This window comes from Elephas maximus, chromosome 3, assembly GCF_024166365.1.
Source record: "Elephas maximus indicus isolate mEleMax1 chromosome 3, mEleMax1 primary haplotype, whole genome shotgun sequence".
In the NCBI taxonomy this organism is placed as follows: domain Eukaryota; kingdom Metazoa; phylum Chordata; class Mammalia; order Proboscidea; family Elephantidae; genus Elephas; species Elephas maximus.
In genome coordinates this window covers 65,089,311-65,115,616 of record NC_064821.1, presented here as the reverse complement: position 1 = coordinate 65,115,616, position 26,306 = coordinate 65,089,311, and the positions used below count along the sequence as shown (strand labels likewise).

At 43.5% G+C, this 26,306-nt stretch overlaps 1 protein-coding gene across 16 annotated transcripts in view; it reads right to left on the bottom strand.

Annotated features, from left to right (window-relative positions):
- Nucleotides 1-20,582: 20,582 nt before the first annotated feature.
- Nucleotides 20,583-26,306, bottom strand: part of SRRM1 (serine and arginine repetitive matrix 1) — a 30,541-nt gene continuing 24,817 nt past the window's right edge. For all 16 annotated transcript variants that reach the window (XM_049878275.1, XM_049878279.1, XM_049878276.1 and 13 more), the window contains 3 exons: nucleotides 25,571-25,766; nucleotides 23,518-23,727; nucleotides 20,583-21,630 (listed from right to left, as the gene is read on the bottom strand). In XM_049878275.1, the coding sequence (XP_049734232.1) occupies nucleotides 21,526-21,630; nucleotides 23,518-23,727; nucleotides 25,571-25,766 (511 nt within the window). In that variant the 3' untranslated portion in view covers nucleotides 20,583-21,525. The remainder of the gene's footprint in view (nucleotides 21,631-23,517; nucleotides 23,728-25,570; nucleotides 25,767-26,306) is intronic.

The window sequence follows — 26,306 nt, the reverse complement described above, 5'->3', positions numbered from 1 at the left end:
CTTCAGTCTTTTCTCCGTTTATCATGATGTTGCTTACTGGTCCAGTTGTGAGGATTTTTTTTTTTTTTATGTTGAAGTGCAATCCATACTGAAGGCTGTAGTCTTTGATCTTCACGGGTAAGCGCTTCAAGTCCTCTTCACTTTCAGCAAGCAAGGTTGTGTCATCTGCATAACACAGGTTGTTAATGAGTCTTCCTCCAACCCTGATGCCCCGTTCTTCTTCATATGGTCCAGCTTCTCGGATTATTTGCTCAGCACACAGACTGAATAGGTACGGTGAAAGGATACAACCCTGACGCACATCTTTCCTGAATTTAAACCATGCAGTATCCCCTTGTCCTGTTCTAACAACTGCCTCTTGATCTATGTACAGGTTCCTCACGAGGACAATTAAGTGTTCTGGAATTCCCATTCTTCATAATGTTATCCATAATTTGTTATGATCCACATAGTCAAATGCTTTTGCATAGCCAATAAAACACAGGTAAACATCTTTCTGGTATTCTCTGATTTCAGCCAAGATCTATCTAACATCAGTAGTGATATCCCTTGTTCCACGTCCCCTTCTGAATCTGGCTTGAATTTCTGGCAGTTCCCTGTCGAGATATTGTTGCAACCATTTTTTGATATCTTCAGCAAAATTTTTCTTGTGTGTGATATTGTTTGATAATTTCTGCATTCTGTTGGATCACCTTTCTTGGGAATGGGCACAAATATGGATCCCTTTCAGTCCGTTGGCCAGGTAGCTGTCTTCCAAATTTCTTGGTGTAGACGAGTGAGCACCTCCAGCATTGCATCCATTTATTGAAGCATCTCAATTGGTATTCCATCAATTCCTGGAGCCTTATTTTTTGCCAAGGCTTTCAGTGCAGCTTGGACATCTTTCTTCAGTTACCATCTGTTCTTAATCATATATGACCTCCTGAAATGGTTGAACATCAGCCAGTTCTTTTTGGTACAGTGACTCTGTATTACTTCTATCTTCTTTAGATGCTTCCTGTGTTGTTCAATATTTTGCTTATAGAATTCTTCAAGATCGTAACTCAAGGTTTGAATTTTTTCTTCAGTTCTTTCAGCTTGAGGAATACTGAACATGTTCTTCCCTTTTGGTTTTCTAACTCCAGATCTTTGCATATTTAGCTATAAAATATTAATTTGTCTTCTCAAGCCACCATCTGAAATCTTTTGTTCAGCTCTTTTACTTTATCATTTCTTCTGTTCGCTTCAGCTACTCTACGTTCAAGAGCAATTTTCAGAGTCTCTTCTTTTTTTTAAATTTCTATTGTGCTTTAAGTGCAAGTTTACAAATCAAGTCTCAGAGTCTCTTCTGACAGCCGTTTTGGTCTTATCTTTCTTTCCTGTCTTTTTAATGACCTTCTACTTTCTTCATGTATGATGTCTTTGATGTCATTCCACAACTCATCTGGTCTTTAGGCCATTAGTGTTCAATGTGTTCAAATATGCTACAAAGGACCTCTCTAAAGGGTTAAAAAGTAAAGATGCCACCTTGAGGACTAAGGTGCACCTGACCCAACCTATGATATTTTCAATCACCTCATTTGCATTCAAAGGCTGGACGATGAGTAAAGAAGACTGAAGAAGAATTGATGCCTTTGAATTATGGTGTTGGCAAAGAATATTGAATGCACCATGAACCACCAGAAGAACAAACAAATCTGTCTTGGAAGAAGTACAGCCAGAATGCTCCTTAGAAGCAAGGATAGCAAGACTACGTGTCACATACTTTGGACATGTTATCAGGGGGAATCAGTCCCTGGAGAAGGACATCATGCTTGGTAAAGTAGAGGGTCAGTGAAAAAGAGGGAGACCCTCAATGAGCTGGATTGACATAGTGACTGCAATAATGGGCTCAAACATAGCAGGGATTGTGACAGTGGGGCAGAACCAGGCAGTGTTTCGTTCTATCGTACCTAGGGTTGCTATGAGTCAGAATTGACTACACGGCACCTAACAACAATAATCTTTATGGAAGCAGACTGCCACCTCTTTGTCCCATGGAGCTGCTGACGGGTTTGAATCACCGACCTTTGGTTAGCAGTCAAGGGCTTAACCACTATACCACCAGGGTTCCTTAACTGGGCAGTAAACCAAACCCATTGCGTAGACTCCAACTCATAGAGACCCTATGAGCAGAGTAGAACTGCCCCATAGGGTTTCCAATGAATGGCTGGTGGATTTGAACTGCTAACCTTTTGGTTACCAGCTGAATGCTTAACCATTGCACCACCAGGACTCCAAGTGGGCAATAGCAGGCCCAACATACACAAAGGGAAACTGAGGCTCAAAGAGAGAAGGGACTTGCCCAAAGTGGTATATGCAGCCATCACTTGAAAAGTGCAGAGCTGTGTCCAAAATGTGCAACCGGCAGGAAAAAGGTGGGGAAACCCAAGGAAGGAGAAGAATATGCCTCAGTAAACAATGAACAAAGAACTTGGGTGGGGGCAGGTGGACAGGGAAATGTCCCAGGCCCAGAGAAAAATCAGGGAAAGCAAAGAAAATCTCAGCAACAGCCAAAACCAGAAGATGGCCCAGCTGTTGCTATCTAGGGATGGGCGGGCCTCTGATCCGCAGGCAGATATACTATAGGTTGGCTGGCAACCAGCAGGGGTGCTGGTGTAAATGCTCCAACCAACAGGAGCAGCCCTGATAAGTTGGTGACGGGGAGAACCAACCAGAGCCTCTCTTTCATGAGCTGTAGGTTTACAAAGCAGAGGCATAACTAAGGCGTACCAGGTAATGCGTGGGCCCTGGGCACCCTTAAGGAAGGGCACTAATGAGCAGTTTCCGTCACCAGCTGTGAGAGATGATTCAGCAATTTAAAACTAATTGCCATAGGTGCTATTTTCCATCGATAGGCCTCTTAAGTTTAGAAGGTATAAAAATTGCTTCTAGCAACCCTTCCCCCAAAAGGTAGATAAAAGAACAGTTGTGTCTCGTTCCCTTAATCTTGCTTAACTACTCTAACTACAGACATGAGCAATGGCTAGGTCAGAAGAAAAAAAGGATGACTTAAGAACCCTCAAATGATAATGAGTAATGAGGGACAATGGGTGATATTGTTCTTGTGTGGGTAGTGAGAGCCCCATCACGGAAGATATTCAAGACTTCTTGTCTGGGAAGTTGGGGTTAAGGAGGTATTAGGTTAGATTTTTGAACTAAGAGGAGCCACCCACTTCTTAGAGAAGCCACCCCCCAATTCCCAGAGTTGGCTCCCATCTCCCTGGGTAGTGGGCGGTGGCCCCTTGAACGGGACTGGCTCCCAACCCTAGCCGGCCAATCAGGTCCCCTCTCCTGAGAATCTGTGACCCAGACCTTGGCACCCAGTCTCCGTTGTGGTTTTCAACTGAAAAGCTCCGTAAAGCTGAGTGCGAAGCAGCCAGGAGCTCTGAGATCACTAGAGAGCAGAAGGGGGAGAAGAAGAAAGTGAACCTGTATACAGATAGAGAGGAGCGATGGCCGAGAATGTCATTTTTAAAATTTTCTGATTCTTGTTTCTGGTTCCTTGGGAGGTATAACTGAGTTTTTGCCCCTGGAGTGCACAAGGCTCCTGCCAGTAACCCTGTTTATGCTTAAGCCTGCTGATGGGTTCTGTCCTCGCAATTACAGAAGGGGTGTGTCAGCGTGTGCTTGTGTGTGTCTGTGTGTTGGAGGAACTATCTTAAATACAGTGTGCCTGTGACAGCCTGACTTCATTGGAAAGGTACACCCTTGACTGCAGGCAAGCCGCTTTTCTCTCACCCTTGTTCTTCCCACTTGTGAAATGAGGGGTTCAAGGGGACGAGGCCCTGCTCTGACAGCTTTCTGTTGCAGGAGTGTTTGCCTGCTGTGCAATGCTAAGCACCATGGGGCAACTACATTTAGTCACTGATGCCGTTCTACAAATATTTAGTGAGTGCCTACTACATGCCAAGCACCATTCTAGGCAATGAGGATAGGACGGTGAACAAAACAGACACAAAGAAACCAACCCGTCTGTGAATGAGTGGCCTCGGTTTCCCTGTCTGTAAAATGGGGGCATTGGACCAACAACTCCTTGAGGCTCTAAGTGTCTGTGGTTTGCTGGACTGCCCTGTGAGTGCTTATTGCTCGTAAACCTGAATCTGCAGCGCAAGCTCCTGGAAGGGGCTGGGCGGGAGACCTGGAATCTGAGAGGCAGCTGGTGGGTGGGCACGTTTGGCTCTTGGGCTCACATTGCAGGCTCAACTGGCCTGCTGGCTGGCCTGGGTCCAACCCCATTCCTGGCCACTGGGCCGTTCAAGCAGCCTGCCTTCACCTGCTGCTGCTCAGCTCTCCCCATCAAGCCTGGGGGCTGCCCTACCCACCCTGTGACTCACCCACTAAGCTTCCTCCTCGACTTCTTGGGGTGGTGGGGTCCTGGAATACTAGGCAAGGTTCAAATACCAGCTCCACCACTTTCTGGGTGTGCGACCTCAGGCAAGCTTCACACTCTCTCTGTGCCTCTGTGTCCCCTTCCTTAAAATGGGGATAATAATAGTATCTTAACTCCAGGTGATAGAATAACATATGGTTGGGACATAAAGTACTCAATACATAGAAGATATTAATGTTATCACTACAGCACAGACTCGTGATAGTGCAATAGGGCTGGCTAAGGAGGCCCCTGGGCTCCACAATATGGGCCTCAATTTTCTCCTCTATGGAATGAGGATAATAATGATGCTGGTAGAATAACAGGCAAGGCAAATACCTCCACGTATCATGGGGCTGAACTCTGTCTCCGACCAGTAGAGCCATCTTGGGCAAGTCACTTCCCCCTTCCTTACTAGCCAAACCCTGATGCTGTTGGCCTGTGGTCCCTACAACCCCTGCAGCCCTCTTGGGACTGTGAGGGAGAGACAAGCTGAGGTGTGGAGTATGAAGCCTGTGAAGAAGGAAAGGACTGGGTCCTGGAAGGTTCCACCGAGCCTTTGGATAAACAGCCTGAAACTTCCCAAACTTAGAACTTCGGGTTTTTTTTTTTTTCGGGAGGGGAGGTAAGATTATAAGTGTCTTTATCGTTTAAGCCACTTTTGGTTATCTTTTCTGTTACTTGAAACTGACAGCATCCTGAGAGCCTCAGTTTTCTCATCTGTAAGATGGGGATGATAATTCCTGCCTCATAGGATTACTGAAAAGATTAAAGGAGAAACGTGTGAAAGGTGCCTGCCTGATTCAAGAGCCCTCAATATAATAAGGGGGCTCCCTCTTTTCTTCCTCTGCCTGATCAGTGTTCAGGGGCCCCTCATAACCTGACTGACTTGCTTCCTGCTGCTGTCTCCCGAGCTCCCCAAACATGCCTCCCAGTCTCAGCTGGGTGTCTCCTGTGGGGCCAGTATGAAGGGAGCCAACACAAATACTAACCCCAAACACGCAGTGAGTCAAGCTAAGCCAAGGAACGAGGGCTGGTTCTCTTCGCCTGTGTGTGATGATTCTGAACCTGGGCTCAGAGGCAGCCAGACCTTGGGTCTGAGCCATGGCTCTGCTACGACCTAGTTACATGTCATTAGGCAGCTGCATTCACTTCTCTGGGCCTCACCTGTTTCATCTGTGCAATGGGAATAACAATGGTGCCTGCTTCCTGGACAGGCTGTGATTAAATGAGTGAATATGATCAGGTGCGTGACATCAGTCCTCAACTCCCCAGCTTGGTCAAAGTTTCCAGGGCCTTAAAATCCTAAGATTTAGTAAGCATCTTGTCCAGCTTTTTTTTTTTTTTTTTAGCAGTGTAACCCTCCTTCAGATAAAATCTTGTGCGAATGAATGTTCGTAACAGCTTTGTTTGTAATAGCGAAAACCCTGGACCAACCCAAATGTCCAGCAACAGGTCAGTGGCCAAATGATGGTACCTTCATACAATGGAATACCACTCAGCATTAAAAAGAAATGAACTATTGATACGTGTGCCAACAGGGGCAGATTAGCCCTCAGGGAAGATAAGGACAGTGAAAGCCATGGGAAACTGGTCACTAAAAAAAAAAAATTTGGTAATTAAGCATAAGTAAGCCCGTGTTTACCCTGCTTACTGGGTCATCTGCCCCTGTCAGGGATTATAAATTTGAAAAAAGGTCTTGATTCTGTAGGAAGGGGCTGTGAGGCTGGAGGAGAGACAGATGCCAGCCATACCTAGAAGCAGAAGCTTTGATATGGTGAAAAAATGTGAAATTGTTCACTATAGATGACCTGGTAAGCAAGGTAAGCACTGTGCTTATCTTGCCTATTGGATAATCTGTCCCTGTGTGCCAACATAGATGAATCTGAAAATAATTATGCCAAGTGAAAGAAGTCAGACAAAAGAGAGTGCATACTGTATCATTTCATTTGCCTGAAATTCTAGATAATGCGAACTGATCTATAGTGACAGAAAGCAGAGCAGTTGTTCCGGGGGGTGGAGGGAAGGTGGGAAGGAATTACAACAGGGCACAAGGAAATTTTTAGGAGTGATGGTTGTGTTCACTATGTGGATTGTGGTGATGGTTTCGTGGGTGTATCAGGCGCCATTAAGTTGACTCTGACTCCTGATGACCCCGTGTGTGTCAGGGTAGGACAGGGTTTTCAGTGGTGATTGTGGTGATGGTTTCGTGGGTGTATCAGGCGCCATTAAGTTGATTCTGACTCCTGATGACCCCGTGTGTGTCAGGGTAGGACAGGGTTTTCAGTGGCTGATTTTTCAGAAGTAGACTGCCAGGTCTTTTTTCTGAGACACCTCTGGGTAGACTTGAACCTCCAACCTTTCAGTTAGCAACGAGCAAGTTAACTATTTGCACCAATACATACGTCAAAACTTACCACATTTTACACTTTATGTCAGTTTATTGTATATCAATTATACCTCGGTAAAGCTCTAAAAACAAAATGGAAACTTCATGTAAAAGAGTTAAGAATGGAGCAGCCCTGGGTGGTGGGGGTGGGGTCTAGAACATCAGCCCATGCCCTTGGCCTCCCTTAACCACTGAATTCTTAATTCACTGAATTCTTGGCCTCCACAGGGTACATTTTGAAAACCACAGAGGCCAAGGGCCTAGCCTTAAATTATTGAGTGGAGCAAAAGCCAGGGTTCCTCCCGATGTGGCCAGAACTCTTCCCACCAGGCACTGGTGATTGAATGAGTGTTCATGGAGGGCCTCAAGGATGGCCCAACAGTGCATTCAGCAAACAGGTCTGAGGCTCTACTGTGTGCTACACTCTACACTAGGCTCTGAGGGAAGCACAGACCTAACAGGGCCTGTCTCTTGTCTTCAAGGAGCTTTCAGTCTCATTGGGAGAAAAAAAGAACTGGAATTCAGGAAGAAGCAGAAGCATGAAGTGGCGAAGATGACTTGAGTGTGAGATCCCTGGGCTGGAGTGCTGTTGACCACCAACAGAGGGCAGTCGGTTTCTCCAGCAGCCAAGGAAGAAGAAATCAGGCAGAGGAAGCAACACTGTGACAGTAGTGTTGTCCTTAGGTGTCATCAAGTCGACTCTGACTCATAGCGACCCCGTGTGACAGAGTAGAACTGCCCCATAGGATTTCCTAGGCTGTAGTCCTTATGGGAGCAGATCATAGGTCTTTTCTCTTGCAGAGCCACTGGGTAGGTTCTAATTGCCGATCTCTGGGTTAGCAGCTGAGCACTTCACCCTTGCATGATCAGGGCTCCTTGTGACAGGTGTAGCAGGTGGCCATTGTTTAAACCCGAGGTGAGACTTGAGCACCAGAACCACAATATGTCAGTGCCTTGAGCTATTATTCGTTATTTCACAGTGGAGACATTGAGGCCCAGAGAGGGGAAGGGACTCAAGGGCAAAACTAGAATCAGAGCCTGGGCCTTGCAACTCCAAATTTAATTTGCTCTCCAAAGCTCTGGGCAGCTGGCCATCTCTGCGGAGTCTGCTGTTCCTTCTGGTAGGACAGAGCTGAGGGGGCCGGGACTGGGGTGGAGGCCTAGACAATGAGGCCAGGACAGTGCAAGGACAGAGGATGGCTGGGGTGGGGGCGGGATGCAGCCAGCCCATCCCAGCCTCTCTCTGGCTGGTGCTGGGTCAAGGGATGACAGACTTCCTCCCCACTGGGCCCTCTGGAATGCTTGGAACTCAGTGGTGATAGTCCAGAAGCTGCTCTTCCCCTGGAGGGCCCTGAAGTGAAGGCAAAGTTCTAGATAACAACCCAGAGTTTTGGCCTTTCCTCCGCCCTGTCTCCTCTTTTCCTGGGGACTTCATGTTCGCCAAAGGCGGAAGTGGCTACTCTAGGCCACTGGGCCCACCCTGGTTAGCCTGCCCACTCCCTGCCCTGGCTTCTGCTCTGGGATTAAGAAAACAACAATCTCTTACATTAAGATGGTTCTTTGCAGGACAAAAGGAGCATTCACATACTTGCCCTCACTAAAAATGCATTTTCCTAACTCTCCCAATCCAGGTGGAGACTCATTGTCTCCATTTTACAGATGAGGAAACTGAGGTTCAGGGAGGTGAATGATTTACTCAGGGCACAGAACTAGCAAGTGTCCATTCAAGAACACAGGTCTTTGAAATCCTAGCTTTCCCCTACCCTAGTCCTACTTTCGTGCTCCTGTTAATACCAAGAGGGAGGGTTGCATAATGGAAAACATGGGCTCTGAGCTGCTAACTGTGGCTTTGAAGCCCAGCTTCATTGCTTGCTTCTGCTGCATTTACCTTGGACTAGTAATTTCACCTCTCTGGGCTTCAGTTTCCTTATCTGTAAAAGGGAATAATAATAGTAACCACCCATCGGGGTCAAGGAGATAACCACACAACAAGTATTTGGCACACAGAGAGCAGAAAGCACTTGAGAAATGACAGCTGCTGTTTTATCACAGGTCCTGGGGGGAGGCCGGCTCTGTCCTGCAGCTCTTTGCACATGCCATGTACCGCTGCTGAGCCTCTGTTTCCCCCAGTTCCTTGCCCGGTATCCTCACAGGCTGCTGGGACATAAAAGATGGTGAACAGCAAAGGGCATGAAGTGTGTGGAGTCCCTGGTTGGCACAAGCGGTTAACACACTTGAATATTAACTAAAAAGTTAGAGGTTCAAGTCTACTCACAGGCTCTTCAGAGGTACTCCAAAAGGCCTAGTGATTAACTTTCAGAAAGTCAGCCATTGAAAACCCTATGGAACAGAGTTCTACCCTGATATACATGGGGTCACGATAAGTCAAAGTTGACTCCATGGCAAATGGAAAAAATAAGATATGAATAACCACATAGGCCCCAGTTCGCCTGAGTAAGGCTGCTCTTTCATGTCTCCTCTGGGCAGAAGTGAACAAAGAAAATTCTCAAGCATCTTCAGACACGTTAGTCCAACCTTTTACTTTCTTTTATTTTTTATTGTACTTTAGATGAAGGTTTACAGAACAAACTAGTTTCTTATCAAACAGTACATACATTGTTGTATGACATTGGTTAACAACCCCACGACATGTCAACACTCTCTCTTCGCAACCCTGGGTTCCCTGTTACCAGCTTTCCTGTTCCCTCCTGCCTTCCAGTCCCTGCCCCAGGGCTGGTGTGCCCCTTTAGTCTTGTTTTGTTCCATGGGCCTGTTCAATCTTCGGCTGAAGGGTGAACCTCAGGAGTGGCCTCATTACTGAGCTGAAAGGATGTTCAGGGGGCCATACTCTCAGGGTTTCTCCAGTCTCTGTCAGGCCAGGAATTCTGGTCTTTCTTTTTGAGTTAGAATTTTGTTCTATAATTTTTCTGCAGCTCTGTCTAGGACCCTCTATCATGATTTCTGTCAGAACAGTCAGCGGTGGTAGCCAGGCACCATCTCGTTGTTTTGGACTCAGTCTGGTGGAGGCCATGGGAAATGTGGTCCATCAGTCCTTTGGACTAATCTTTCCCTTGTGTCTTTAGTTTTCTTCATTCTTCCTTGCTCTGAAAGGGGTGAGACCAGTGGAGTATCCTAGATGGCTGCTCACAGTCTTTTAAGAAGCCAGACTACTCACAAAAGTAGAATGTAGAACATATTCTTTATAAATTATGTTATGCCAATTGAGCTAGATATTCCCCCAGATCATAGTCTCTACAGCCCTTAGCCCAGCAATTTGGTCCCTCAGGGACTTTAGATGTGTCTATGGAGCTACCATGACCTTGTCTTGTACAGGTTGTGCTGGCTTCCCCAGTACTGTGTACTCTATCACCCTTCACCAAAGTTTCCACTTATCTATTGTCTATGAAGTGTTTTTCCATCCCTATCCCTCCCCTCCCCATAAACCATCAAAGATTGTTTTTCTTTTTTAATTTTTATTGTGCTTTAAGTTTACAAATCAAGTCACTCTCTCACACAAAAACCCATATATACCTTGCTACATACTCCCAATTGCTCTCCCCGCAATGAGACAGCCTGCTTCCTCCCTCCACTCTTTCTTTTCATGTCCATTTCACCAGCTTCTAACCCCCTCCACCCTCTCATCTCCCTTCCAGGCAGGAGATGCCGACAGTCTCAAGTGTCCACCTGATCCAAGAAGCTCACTCCTCACCAGCATCCCTCTCCAACCCATTGTCCAGTCCAATCCCTGTCTGAAAAGTTGCCTTTGGGAATGGTTTCTGTCCTGGGCCAACAGAAGGCCTGGGGGCCATGACCACCGGGGCTCTTCTAGTCTCAGTCAGACCATTAAGTCCGGTCTTTTTATGAGAACTTGGGGTCTGCATCCCACTGCTCTCCTGCTCCCTCAGGGGTTCTCTGTTGTGTTCCCTGTCAGGGCAGTCATCGGTTGTAGCCGGGCACCAAAAGATTGTTTCTTTTTGTATGTAAACCTTTCCATGAGTTTTTACAGTAGTGGTCTCACACAATATTTGTCCTTTTGTGATTGACTTATTTCACTCGGTATAACGTCCTGCAGATTCATCCTTGTTATAAGATGCTTCACAGGTTCATCCTTGTTCTTTATCGTTGCGTCAATCTCTATTGTGTGCATGTACCACGGTTTGTTTATCCATTCATCTGTTGATGGGCATCTAGGTTTCCATCTTTTTGCTATTGTGAACAGTGCTGCAGTGAACATGGGTGGGCGTATGTCTGTCCGTGTGACGACTCTTATTTCTCTAGGATATATTCCCAGCAATGGGACTGTAATCTTTTTCTTTCATAAAGGGGGATGCTGAGGCTCAGAGAGGGCAGAGATTTGCTCAAGGTCACACAGCAAGCAGAGCTCTTGCCACTTGTCCACATGATTGCTCTGTCCCCCTCTCCACAAAGAGAACTGACCCAAGAGGCCCAGAAGTGTTTGTCAAATGTTTAAGGGCAAGTCCAGGATGGAAGAGGCACGGCTTAGCAGGAGCAGCCTGTGAAAGGAAGCATAGGACGGGTCATGAGTCAATAACCACGTGATTTTCTCATGTCCATTTTCACCAGCGGTCGTGGAATAATGGCACATACTTCGTTGTAGGATAAAAGACCAAAGGCTGTGAAGGACCCGGCCTCCCTCTCCTGGAGCCTAGGCCCAGCTCTCACCACTGCAATTAAGAGTAACATGGTCAGACAAGGCAGGTCTGGAGGATGAGTTGAGGAAGATGGAGGCACTTCCCATGAGGCACTGGGGGTATTAGCCAGAGCTCTTTGATATGCGTGGATCAGCAAACCCAGCTCAAACTGGCTTAAACTGTCAGTAGCTCCTGTATGTGAAGGTCGGAGATGGGTCCCAGCTGGGCTTGCCTCCGGATCTTCCTACATGGACTTTCTCCAGAATGGGATCCTCTGCAGTGACTTTCCAGCCACTGAAGGTATGTGGGTGAGAACTGGGGCTAAACCAAAAAAAACACAAACAAACCCATTGCCATCAAGTCGATTCTGACTCACAACGACCCTATAGGGCAGAGTAGAACTGCCCCCCATAGGGTTTCCAAGGAATACCTGGTGGATTGAAACTGCCAAGGCTTTGGTTAGCAGCTGTAGCACTTAATGTCTACACCACTAGAGTTTCTGGGCACTGGGGCTAGCACTGAGGAAATTCAGCTGGGATGGGGTGGGGCCAGTGCACAGCAAGGGCCCCTGTGGCTGTCCCTCAAGCTCTGTAACTCTCCAGAGAGCCTGTGGGCACTGAATCAGGGCCTCCCGCTCCTGAGCCAAGAGAAAAAGGGGGATGGAAGGAAAGGAAGAGAGAATGGGAGGGGGGGAAACTGACCTCCAGGGTGCCTGCAGCCATCCAAGGGCCAGGCGCCACCTAATGGAAGAACCTGAGAGAAGTGCTGAAACCAGAGGGGAAGTGAGACAAAATTTAGGTGCTAAAAGCAGAGAAAGGGACAGATAGAAAGAGAGAGAGGGACAGGAATGTGCCTCTGGGCTAGGTCAGAAGCCCACTCAGTGTTCCCAGACCCTCCTCTGAATGATAATACTGTATACAATGAGACCTAAGACAATTTGTTCACATTTTGACTTCTCTGAAATTAGGATGTGTCTTACAACAGGGTGACATACATAGTTTGATTGGTGCATCCCGTAATTGTCAGCATCCAAGATTTGATGAAAGATGGCTATAACTCCTATCAACGAAGAACTAGTGATGGTCCAGGCACCGGCTAAACCCTCCATCTGCATGACCATATGAATCCATGCCCGCTTCACAGAAGAGGAAACGGAGGCCGAGAGAAGACAGTCACTTGCCCAGGTCTCAGTGTGTCTGTGGCCCAAGAAGCTGTCTGCAGAACACTGTTCTTGAGCACTGCTACACTGTACTGCTGCCCCATCACATGGTTCTGTCTCTGCCTGACTGTCCTCGTGTCCCCATCCCCTTCCCGTCATAGGCCACAAGCTTCGCTGGGGCAGGGGATGCATTTTGCCGATTTCATCCTCGTGAACTGCCAGCTGAGGTGGGTACTATTGCCATTCTATCTCTGGACACAAGGGTTTAAGTAAATAGAGGCATCCGAACATTTTTTTAAATGATTGGATAAGGAATATACCAAAGGGAGAGAACTGTGGCTGTGTTTTGATGTTGTCATGGAGATAATTTATCTATTTCCTACATTCCCTGGTTATAGAACATTTAAGAAGTGTGATAAAGGAACCCTGGTGACACAGTGGTTAAGAGCTATGGCTGTTAACCAAAAGGTTGGGAGTACGAATCCACCAGCCACTCCTTGGAAACCCTATGCGGCAGTTCTACTCTGTCCTATAGAGTTGCTATGAGTCAGAATCATTCATGATAAGCCCAGTAAAAAAGATTAACAAATGTTGTGTATATATAGCATGATCCTGATATTGCAGCTACATATGTACCTATAGGTATATAGGAAAAGCAACTGGTCCCATATAGCTGAGTGGGGGTTGAATGTAGCAAGGTAGGGTACTTGACTTGATTTGGGGGTCCTTGCTTATACTGAATGGCAGGATTGCAGATAATTGTTATATTTTTGTTTTCTGAATTATGTAAAAATGGGCGTGTACTGCATTTTACAACTAGAAAATTACCTTAAAAACATTTATAAATAAAGAAAAAAAAGATATGGACATTAGGAGACGAGAAAGGACATTTTAGAAAGAACAGGAACATAAAAGCAATGTCACGGAAGTAAAAAATCATAGGGTCTGGGCCCTGAATCAGCCATGAGCCCATGGCAGACGCCCAGCAAAGCCTGGCTGCTTGCTCAGGTCCCACTGGTCTGGGGTGGGCTTCTCTCTCCTCACTGCAGAAAAGACTATTTTTTCTTCCGACCTAAGAGCTCCAGGCTGGGCTGAGATCAGTCAGGCTTACCGCCTCCCATTGGTCATGACGGCTGCATGAGCTAAAGCCTGAATTTAAAGTGCTAGCAGGGGCCTTGACTGGATGTGCACTAGGGAGGTTCACGATGAGACAGACATTAGACTTGTGCATTCACAACGGCCATTCTTGCACACTCTTTTTCTATATGGGGTTTTCCTTTCATTACCAAAACCTGCTGAAAGCTGCTTCTACCCCCGCTTTAGAGGCACCTGGCTAATCTCACTCAGTTTTTGTTTTCTTTTACGACAAAAGTTAAAGTTGGATGACTTCAGTAGAACCCTGCCAAGGCAGTGTGAAAGAGTGGACAAGTGGCTTTACTGTGCTATGTAGAACTTTGGACAGTCAATTCCGTTAGACATTTTCTGTAGAAGATAAGAACTAGGCTAAATCACTGGTTTTCACATGATTTTTTGGGCTGTGCCTAATTTTGTTCAAACAAAATCCAATGATGAAACCCAAAGTTAAAAAACAAAGAGGGGGCGGGAAATCAAAGCAGAACCAAGCATTTGCAAGAGGTTTGGCTTTATCATCTCACTCAATCCTTCATCAAAGATAAAACCAAAAAAATCCCATGGCCATTGAGTCGATTCTGACTCATAGAAACCCTACTGGACAGAAATTATTGAATAATATCACATGCAAGTAAAATTTTGCTGAAGATCATTCAAAAGCAGTTGCAGCAGTACATCAACAGGGAACTGCCAGACATTCAAGGTTGGATGCACAAGAGGATGTGGAACCAGGGATATCACTGCTGATGTCAGAAGGATCTTGGCTGAAAGCAGAGAATACCAGAAAAATGTTTACATGTTTTATTGACTATGCAAGGCATTCGACTGTGTAGATCATAACAAATTATGGATAACATTATGAAGAACGGGAATTCCAGAACACTTAATTGTGTTCATGCGGAACTTGTACATACACCAAAAGGCAGTTGTTTGAACAGAACAAGGGGGTACTGCGTGGTTTAAAGTCAGGATAGGTGTGTGTCAGAATTGTACCCTTTCACCATATGTATTCAATCTGTATGCTGAGCAAATAATCCGAGAAGCTGGACCATATGAAGAAGAATGGGGCATCAGGACTGGAGGAAGACTCATTAACAACCTGCGTTATGCAGATGACACAACCTTGCTTGCTGAAAGTGAAGAGGACTTGAAACACTTACTGATGAAGATCAAAGACTACAGCCTTCAGTATGGATTGCACTTCAACTAAAGAAAACAAAAGTCCTCACAACTGGACCAGTAAGCAACATCATGATAAACGGAGAAAAGACTGAAGTCGTTAAGGATTTCATTTTACTTGGATCCACAATCAACACCCAGGCAAGCAGCAGTCAAGAAATCAAATGCACATTGCATTGGGCAAATCTACTGCAAGAGACCTCTTTAAAGTGCTAAAAAGCAAAGATGTCACTTTGAGAACTAAGGTGTGCCGGACCTAAGCCATGGTGTTTTCAGTCGCCTCATATGCATACGAAAGCTGGATAATGAGTAAGGAAGACCAAAGACGAATTGATCCCTTTGATTTGTGGTGTTGGTGAATATTGAGCATACCATGGACTACCAGAAGAATGAACAAATCTGTCTTGGAAGATGTACAGCCAGAATGCTCCTTAGAAGCGAGGATGATGAGACTTTGTCTCACATACTTTGGACATGTTGTCAGGAGGGACAAGTTCCTGGAGAAGGACATCATGCTTAGTAAGGTAGAGGGTCAGTGAAAAAGAGGAAGACTCTCAACGAGACGGATTGACACAGTGGCTGCAACAATAAGCTCAAACAGCAACGATGGTTAGGATGGTGCAGGACCAGACAGAGTTTTGTTCTGTTGCACACAGGGTCGCTATGAGGCAGAACCAACTCGATGGCACCTAACAACAACAACAGGACAGAGCAGAACTGCCCCACAGGGTTTCCAAGGCTGTAATCTTTACAGAAGCAGACTGCCACATCTTTCTCCCGCTGAATGCCTGGTGGTTTGAACCACAGACCCTTTGGTTAGCAGCCGAGTGCTTAACCACTGCACCACCAGGGCTCCTACCCACTGCTAAGTTGTTTCTGACTCATAGCAATCCTGAAAAACAGAGCAGAACTACCCGCATAGGATTTCCAAGGAGCAGCTGGTAGATTGGAACTGCTGACCTTTCGGTCAGCATCTGTAAGCTCTTAACCACTACCCCGCCAGGGCCTCAGGGCTCCTGTTGTTATTGGGGGATGCTGAGTTGCTTCCATCTCATAGCAACCCTACAGGACAGAGTAGAACTGCTACTAAAACCCACTGCCATTGAGTCGACCTTATAGGTCACAGTATGCCTCCTAGTCCTGGACATACTTCCCATATTGCTTTCCCCCATCTCCGTCCATCGGCCTCCTGATCCAGTCCTTTGGCTCTACCAAAAACCAAACCAAACCAAGCCCGATGCTATTGAGTTGATTCCGACTCATGGCGATCCTATAGTACAAAGTAGAACTGCCCCATAGGGTTTCCAAGGCAAACTGCCAAGCTTTTGGTTAGCAGTGGAGCGCTTAACCACTGTGCCACCAGGACTTGTTTAGGTACTGCTAATGACAGATTTTACAGAGAAAACTTGAGCTATAACTTCTCCCTAAGGCTCTGCAGTTTAAAAACTGGTGGAATAGACCTTTGAGGTGGTGGCTTTCCATTTTGACTAAAACTCGCATTAGAACACACTTTGTAACCCAGTGTACACAATACACTTAAGCACCCACCCACACATACTTCACGAAACAACACTTAACGTTCTTACTACATGCAATTCACACTCAATTTTCTATTTCATTTTTTTAATGCTGGTTGTGACCCATTAAATTTTCCAATTCCTACTGGGTCTCAGCCTGCAGTCTGCAAAATACTTCAAGTGGCTTCCAGCTGAAGAGTTTAGGGCTCTCCTCTGCTGCTAAGTCCTCCCCTTCACTCCTGTCCCATCCAGTGAGAGGAGTCCATAGCTTTCTGCACACAGGGTCCTCCTCTTCGGGATCAGCACAAGTCAGCTCCTCCTCACCTCTTGACACATCTGAAATAAAAGGGTCAGCATTTTGGCAAATCCTTTATGAAAGCCTGCCAATCTGCTGTATCTTGACAAATGTGGAAAGTTTTTGCAAAGCACTTTGGAAAAACCTGTACTTCAGTTCCTATCTTTTTTTTTTTTTTTATTGTGCTTTAAGAGGTTTACAAATCGAGTCAGTCTCTGGCACAAAAACTTATATACACCTTGCTACATACTCCCAGTTGCTCTCCCCCTAATCAGACAGCCCGCTCTCCCCCTTCCCTCTCTTTTCATGTCCACATCGCCAGTTTCTAACCCCCTCTACCCTCTCATCTCCCCTCCAGGCAGGAGATGCCAACAGTCTCAAGTGTCCTCCTGATCCAAGAAGCTCACTCCTCACCAGCATCCCTCTCCAACCCATTGTCCAGTCCAATCCCTGTCTGAAGAGTTGGCTTTGGGAATGGTTCCTGTCCTGGGCCAACAGAAGATCTGGGGGCCATGACCACTGGGGTCCTTCTCAATCCATCTTTTTTTAAAATAACAGGTTCCTGTGGAAGACCAATTAGAAGCACAGCAATAATTGGGCCTAAGAGTGACACAGTGCTGGCAAGCTACAGCTTCTAATCAAAAGGTTGCCAGTTCGAATCCACCGTACACTCCTTGGAAACCCTATGGGACAGTTCTGCTCTGTCCTATAGGGTTGCTATGATTTGGATTCGACTCGACGGCAACGGTTTGGTTCTTTTTAAGAGTCAGTCCAAAGGCGATAAGCAAAAAGGACAAACTCTTGCTCTCTACACGATGGAGCTAGTCTTTCAGGACTGAGCAGTGTTGGACCCTCAAAATATTATGCCATGTAAATTTTAACTTGTAAACTTGGATTTCTTGGGGGTAATAAGATATATCCTAAGTCCCAGTGCTCTTCTGATAACACATTTAGGTAGTGCTTCTACACTCACTGGAAACCCTGGTGGCATAGAGGTTAAGAGTTTGGCTGCTAACCAAATGGTTGGCAGTTCGAATCCACCAGGTGCTCCTTGGAAACCGTATGGAGCAGTTCTACTCTGTCCTATAGGGTCACTATGAGTCGGACTCATTTGCAACAGGTTTGGTTTTTTTGGTCAACATTCACCGTTTTATGTGACTGTTACAATAGTAGAAAGTACACAGGTAGACTGAGAAAAATGTTGGGTTCTTTATCAGATGGCAGGAATTTAAAGGGGTGCAGTATTGACTAGTCCTGCAGCTACCAGTTAGGTCAGATTTCCCCAAGTCTCCTTCTGCATTCTCTGTATATAATGTGAACAAATTTTTGCTTGGCCACAATCCCCCATCCCTAACATTCACGATGGGTATGCATACTACAAAGCACTTTACAAATGCATTATATAAAAAGCCCTGGTGGCAGAACGGTTAAGCACTCAGCTACTTACAGAAAGGCTGGTGGTTCAAACCCACCTAGCAGCTCTTCAGGGGCAAGACCTGGCAATTTGCTTCCATAAAATTTCAGCCAAGAAAGGACAGAGTAGAAACTGCCCCACAGGGTTTCCAAGGCTGTAAATCTTTACAGAACCAGACTGCCACATCTTTCTCCTGTGGAGCAGCTGGTGGGTTCAAACTGCCAACCTTTTGGTTAGCAGCCAAGTGCTTAACCACTGTGCCACCAAGGCTCACTGAGGTACTACTAATGGCCCTATATTTCAGATAAAACCTTAGCTATAACTTGGCCAGTTCTACCGTCACATGGGGTCGCTAAGTTGGAATCAACTCAATGGCACCCAACGACAATGATATGACTCCAAGTTTGGTCTGAGTAAAATGATGGTAACAGGTACTGACTGAAATGAAGACGACTGGGAGATCAGGGTACGATGGGTACAGGGATGGTATAAAAAAGTCTATCTTGGATACGTTCAATTTGGGATGCCTCTTAGCCATGCAAATCTAAGTTACCAAATAGGTAGCTGGGTTCGCGTCTAGCTCAGGGGGGAGTCTGGGCTAGACATATAGATTTATCTGCATAAAGATAGCATTAAAAATCAAAGGGACTAAGAATTAAGTACAGAGAAGGCCACCAAATACAAAGACAGAAAAAATCCATCACTTCATGTCTGAAAGGATTCATTAGAGAAAAAATGAACAGCCAGCGAGGTAGGAAGAAAACCAGCGCTGCCTCCTAGAAACTAAGTGTTTCAAGAAAGGCAAAGCGAACAAGTGGGCCAAATCCTGCTAAGAGGGCAAGTAAAAATAATGATTGAGAATTGATCATTCACTTTGGCAAAGTGGATTTTTCTGGTAACCTTAACAAGAGCAGTTTAGTCAAGGACAGGAATAAAAATGTATTGATTGAACGAGTAAATAAGACAATAACTAGACTGAATGAATGAATGGCTAAATAGACACAAGTACCATAACAGTGTTCACTGGTTTGTTCCTATTTGAAAGGATGTCAGTAATAACCATCTTAGAAACAGGATAATCTGTGCTTTTACTATATCACAGAATTAAAAAAATCAAAAGGAAGCCATGTGAAGATCCCTGAAAACTCTGAGTTGCTACCATTTATTATCAAGCATGGGTAGTCACTACAGACCTTAGTTCTGTCTCTATGGAAGGCATCCTACCAAGCTTTAGCCTTGCTGCAAATCACTTTAAAAACAGACTCTCAGAGTCCTTGATGGAGCAGGAGAAATGTGGGGTGCAGAATGCAAATTCTAATAAAAAGACCAGACTTAATGGTCTGACTGAGACTGGAAGAACCCTGGAAGACAGGGCCCCTGGACTGTTAGCCCAAAACTAAAATCATTCCTGAGGGCAACTCTTCAGTTCAGACAAAGATTAGACTGGGCTGTAAGACATAAAATTATACTCAGGAAGCGTGTGCTTCTTAGCTCAAGTAGATACATAAGACTAAATGGGCAGCTCCTGTCTAGAGGCGAGATGGGAGCAGAAAGGGACAGGAGCTGGTTGAATGGACATGAGAAACCCGGGGTGCAAAGGGGGAGTGTGCTGTTACATTATAGGGAGAGCAGCTAGGGTCACATTAACAATGTATGTACAAATTTTTGTATAAGAAACTAACTTGAGCTGTAAACGTTCACTTAAAGCATAATAAAAAATAAGTAAAATCTTTCCTCCGAAGACCTGTAAACACAATTGCCTACTTGGTATCTCCTCATGGATATATTTTTTAAAAAAAGCTCATTGTCCACGTCCCTAAGGCAATAAAAAAAAAGAAACCCTGCTAAGTTTTCATGAAATTAGACTATAAGGCATCTATTTTTGCTTCAACTATCAGAAATTATAATCAAATTAACTGCCACGTATCAACCTGCTTGGCTTAGATTCCTGGTGACAAAAATCTTTTCTTTCATATTAATGTTGTTTTACCTTTTACTATGCTATCAACTCAGTTTCTTCAAAATTTCTTGCTCTGCAAAAATTACTGGATTATGGGTAGCCAAACACCTATAACAACACAGCCGATAAAGGAAGGGCGCTCTACTCATTCCTTAGCCTTCATCTACTTCCTCGAATGTGCCAAGTTCCTTCTGCCTCAGGATCTATTTGCTCTGCCTGAAATACTCTCCTCTCACTCTTTCCCTGGTTATCTTGCCCTGTCCTGGCTCTAAGTTCTACTGCATCCTGCACTTTCCCTTAAGAGTACTGGTCGTTGTTAGAATAACAATGGTCCAACTTTAATTTCACCACCTTTTATTTTCTGTATCTAGCTTCCCCAAAAGGTGCCAAGGAGTAAAAACCTGTAAGATTTCTAAAAAAAATTAGGTTTCTCTGATAACTGAGACATGTAAGGAAAGAGAGTGGCAAACGATTTTAAATTTAGAAATTTATTCTGTTTAATCCACAAGCTTATATAGCTTTAGTTTAAAAAAAAAAAAAAAAAAAACCTGAAAAACGAAAACAAAAAAAAAAAACAGAAACAGTGAAAACAAGACACTATTTCAAAGTCTGGGCCCTTTCAGCCTTCCAAATACAAGAGCTCTGAAAATTGTATATACCAATTGGAAGAACAAGACAAAATTATGAATGAGCCATGACATTTCAAAAAACAAAATTTTATATAACTTGAAGGATCCTTCTTGGGACTAGTTAACTGCCTTTACAAAAGAAAAGGAAAAAAAAAAAAAGAATAGAATCAAATTCCAGTGTTCCAAATCAACTGTTACACATCGATATAAACCCACAGTGTCCTGGCGAACAACACGCTTTCATTTTGTCTCTTTCTAGAGCTCAAATCCTGATTCACTTCAGCAGAGACTCCACAGGCAACAGGGAAGATTGCGGCATTACAATGTTCACTTATACTTTTGTGGTACGTCAACAGTGGTCTTATCTCTGGGCAAGCTTACAAACCATGTAAGGTTGGAAGTATCATAACTTAAAATGGGCGCTAATACTCAAATGAGAAAAGTAAAGGGGGAAAACAAACAAACAAAAAAGCCGCTGGGAATAGCCAGGGGCATTTATTAGAGGAACCATGAAAATGCCAACCAAATTTAAACCCCCTTTTTTTAAAAAGGGATTTTTTTTTTTTTTTTTTTTGGCTTAAAATTTTTCACTCTAAATGAATTACATCAGCTGTCAATGAAAGAATGTCACTACTACACTGTGGACACCTTTTGCAATGTAAATCCATGCCCCCTTTTTTACATGGTGAACTTCAACCTAGCAATTATTACAACAAATGTTATAGTCTAAAGCTCAAACACGTTTTAGCAATTTTGAAATTGAATTGCGTACAAACCAAATAAAATTTACATCATAACAAACATTTCCATCTAAGACTGTGGGGACACTTGAGCCTTCCGCATTGATCTCAGGGCCTTTTCACGCAGGTGCTTTTCCAGGTCATCAAGGTTATCTTCAGCTTCACTTTCGGTCTCCTAAAAAAGACAGAGTAGTCACGTCATTTGGTCTCGAGACATTGATGAAAGATGTTGAGTACAGAGTAGAATCAAGTCTGGGCCAAACAGAGTGATACTCAGGATGATGCTGGCTTAGGGAGAGAGGCAGACTCAGCCTGCTGAGTGATCACCCCTCCTTTAATAGGGATACCTGTGACCTGATCCCATTTCCTTCTTTGGATTTTCAAAATGGAAGCAATCTTAGTTTTATTTTTCATTTACAGGTGAGAAATGTGCTGCAGTAATTTGCCCAAGGTCACAGAACTAGTTCAGCTAAAACAAGAGCCCGAGTCTCTTGATTTCTAGCCCACACAGTACCTGGTCAATTTCCACAGTAAAACTGAATTCAAGGAAAAAAATGCGTAAAATCTACTTAAAGATCAAAGCAGATTTGGAACCAAGAACTTAAACTTCCCTTGGTCTGCTCTGTCACCTGAGACAAAGCACTTTTTCGTGGCTAAGACTTACATAAATGGAAATGGAATAAAACCTACCGCTACTAATATATATATGTGTATTTATATGTTTTTTAATTGTTCGACTCCATTTTTGAAGATAAGGGAAAATGCCTATTCCTTCTGACCTCTCACACACTTACTTCCTGTCCTCTGGTAATAAATTATTCTGTCAACAGGTATCCAATTAAAACCCAGAGCTCTAATCACACTGGTATCTTTAAGATATATACTCACCTTCCTGATTAAATTACTTAATATCAAAGAATTCCTCTACTGTTTTGGTTGTTAGGAAGGTTCAAGGCAGAACTTGAAACTCAACCATCAAAACTACACTGTTCAACTCTCACAATAATAAAGACAACCCAATTAAAAAATGGGCCAAGAAGACATTTCTCTAAAGACAAATTAATGGCCAATAAGCACCTAAAAAGATGACAATTAAGACATTATTAGCCACCAGGGGAAATGCAAATCAAAATCACAAGGTACCACTTTGTACCCATTAGGATGTCTACATCAAAAAGGCATAGATAAAAAATGTAACACAGATATCCATAACTGCAGACCCCTTGGTTAGCAGCCGTAGCACTTAACTACTACGCCACCAGCGTTTCCTCATATAATGGTATATTACTTGACAATAAGAAGGAATGAAGTATTGATTCATGCTACAACACGTATAAACCTTGAAAACATTACGCTAAGGGAAAGAAGCCAGTCGTAAAGGATCACATATTATATGATTCAATTATTTGAAATGTCCCTAACAGGGAAATCCACAGAGACAAAGTAGACTAGTGAATGTCTACTGCTGTGGGGGTAGGGAGTGACTGCTTTTTGTAGGGATAAAAATGTTCTATGACTGTGGTAATATCTGTGAATATACTAAAAACCATTACACTGTACACTTTAAATGAGTCAATTGTATGCTATGTGAATTATATCTCAATAAAGCTGTTACTGAAAAACAAAACAAAAAATTTCCAAATGGTCAACGATTACACTAAAGCAAAGATGAAAGAGAACAGAGAAACCAGATTACTGAAAGCAAAACATCTAGAGAGGACTTACTGAGAAAGTTACAACGTGAAAAATGCAACCTATGCCTCTGAACGACTTGTGCAGTGTAGTAATTGTAAAATAGGAACCTAATTTGCTGTGTAAGCTTCTACCGAAAGCACAATATTATTAAAAACAAAACAGAAACAAAACTCCACAGAGCTTTTTGTGGCAGCCATTTGTGTTCTTCTCCTTGGTTCTGAAAAATTCCTATTCTTGCCAGGTCACTGAGGGTACAACCAGCTGAATAACCAATTATTAAAAAAAAAAAAAAGCTACTTTTCAAAATGAAGTGGTTCAGCTATTTGTGTAGACCTGCAAGGCAGCTGTGTACAGACTCCATAAATACCTTCTTAGGTTCTGGCTCTGCCTCTGGTTCTTCCTGTGCTGATGTGGTTGTGGGAGCGGCAATGGTTGCAGGAGTTACAGCAGCTGCAGCAGCTGCAGCCACAGCTTTCTCCTTCTTGTGTTTTTTGTGCTTCTTGTGCTTCTTATCCTTTTTGTGTTTCTTATCCTTCTTTTTCTTCTTTTTTTTCCCACCTCCTTCTTGGTCCGAATTCTAGAAATCCGGGGGGGGGGGGGGGGGGGGGGGGAAGCAATAAAATCAATCGGACTAAAGTTCTGTCCAATTTAATAGATTTTATTTTCTCAAAGGAATTCCTAAATGGACAAACCTCAGGACTTCATAATCTCAGAGGAGAATAAAAGGTCAAAGGTCAAGCCTCACCCAGAGATGGTTCCTTAATTGACTACCATATTGAAAGCTGAGATATTTTTCAGACTCCCAAGAGCAGAAAGGCTCTATACCACCACATGCATGGGAAAGCAGCACTGTGCAATGGAAAAAGAAGTCTTTGGATTCAACTAGATCTGAGCTTAATTCTCTGCATTTATTAAATATTTGACCTTAGACAAATTGCTGAACTTTTTTTCAGTCTTTTTTATAATCCTAAAATAGGTATAGTAATACCTATCTGATACAGCTGCTGTGAGGATTAACTGGAAATATCTGTAAATCACCCAGAATACTAACCTCATATGTAGCAGGCTTTTAGTAACTGGTACCAGTTACTGTTCTAAATACATATTTGTATCAATGGTGCGCTTAAGTCACCACCCGATCTCTCCTATCTTCAGAGTGGGTTTGGTTTGCTCTTCTTTTGCATAGATACTAAATTTATGCAAAAGGCAGGCTCTGCCATAATTGAGAGTCAGTATTTTTTAATTTCACACTTCACATTTCAAAGCAATTATTTAAAACTCCTCATAAATCCATCCAGTTAGTTTGCACAGTAATTTAGTCAACCCCACTAAGATGGACAAGGAGCCCTTGTGGTGTAATAAGTAAGCACTCAGCTGCTGACCAAAAGCTTGGCAGTTCAAATCCACCCAGTGGCTCCACCTAGGGAAGTCTGTGGGGCAGTTCTACTCTATTACATTGGGTTACTATCAGTTGGAGCCAGAATCAACTCAGTGATACTTAACACCAACAAAGATGAACATCTAAAAAAAGATGGACATCTAACCACTAATTTTACACACCACCACAGAAACCTGCCCAAGATCAGACTTACAACCCACAAAGGGAGAGAACATAGTTGAAATCCCAATATTTTAATATTCTAATGGTATTAAAGAGCCCTGGTGGCCCAGTGGTTAAGAGCTACTGCTGCTAAACTTAAAACTGTCAAAATAAAGACTGTCAGTCTTATGTAGCTTGTCCAAAAAAAGACTATATGAGACGATAAAATACTCTGCATGAAGCCTAATATTTTTCAGGTTGCAAGGTTCATTTTTTATTGTAAAAATAATGTATCCATTGTAGGAAAATAAAAACTTAAAATTATAAAGAAGTTAAAATTAATCACTATTCTTCTTCTAAAACACAACCACTGTCAACAGTTTAGTAACTTGTGACATTTTTTTCTTTATAAAAATGGAATCATACTATACACACAATCTAAGATTGCAAATTTTATTGTATGACCATAACTAAATATAAAAAAACCAAACCCGTTGCTGTTGACTCTGACTTGTAGTGACCCTATAACTAGGTATCCCAAAACGTATTAGAAACTAAAACACTATGGCAAAAATACTAAACTATTTCCCCGTAGATAAGAGAATCATAGATCTTTTTTTTTTTATTTCCTACATAGTCCAGTCTCAACCTCTAAATTCCAAAATGTAACAGTATTAAGATACATCACAAATGAGTGAGGGATTAGAATTTCAGGTTCTTCATGGACAGTTTATGCAACCACCACTACACTTGATTTGTGCTTCTTTCAAGCCCACCTGAATCACAGAAAATCTGAGATACCAAAGACAAAAATTTTTCCCTTGCTTGAAGATAACCATATACAATTATAAAAGATGTCCAAAACCAGGCAGATACATACCCTTGCCGGTGATGGGCTTGGTGTCGGGCTTTTAGCCTTTTTGACCGGTACCGCTGGTGACCAGTTTGTAGAGGGTGACTGAGACTGGACAGGGGATGGGGGTGCTTGGGGTTTTTTAGCTGCTGGCTCAGGAGATCCTGAGACAGATCGAGAGGATGAGACCCTCCTTACAGACTGAGGGCTTGGTGAGGCAGCCCTAGACAGAAGAAGGAAAAAACAAAACATTTAGCACTCTAGAATAGAGATTAAAAAAAAAAAACAAAAACCAATTACTATTATGCAACCAAGTCGCACACTTCAACGTTGTGGAACACTTAGGATACTAACTGACTCTACCAATACGTCAAATTCACATCATCTCAATCTCCTGGAGAGTCGTTTAAGCCCCACAATCCTATACTCATTCTATTAACGATCCTTCCCCAATATGAAATCATTACACCATATTTAAGACTGCTTTTATCAGTCTTATATGGACACAAAAGAAATGTTCTATCTCACTTCACAGTTTTGGAACAACACCCTTTAATAAACCATTTAATTTATGCTGTAAAGAACCATCCTGAAAACAGAAAAGAATCTGTGAAGAGTATCTAGAATTTGCCTTAAAAGTTTGTATTCACAGGTTATTCCTTTCTGTAATTTCTTAGTACTAAGATAAAAACAAACAAAAAAAAAAACCCTTCCAAATATAAAGAGCTATGCAAGTTAGTATTTCTAACCAAAAGCATAAAGT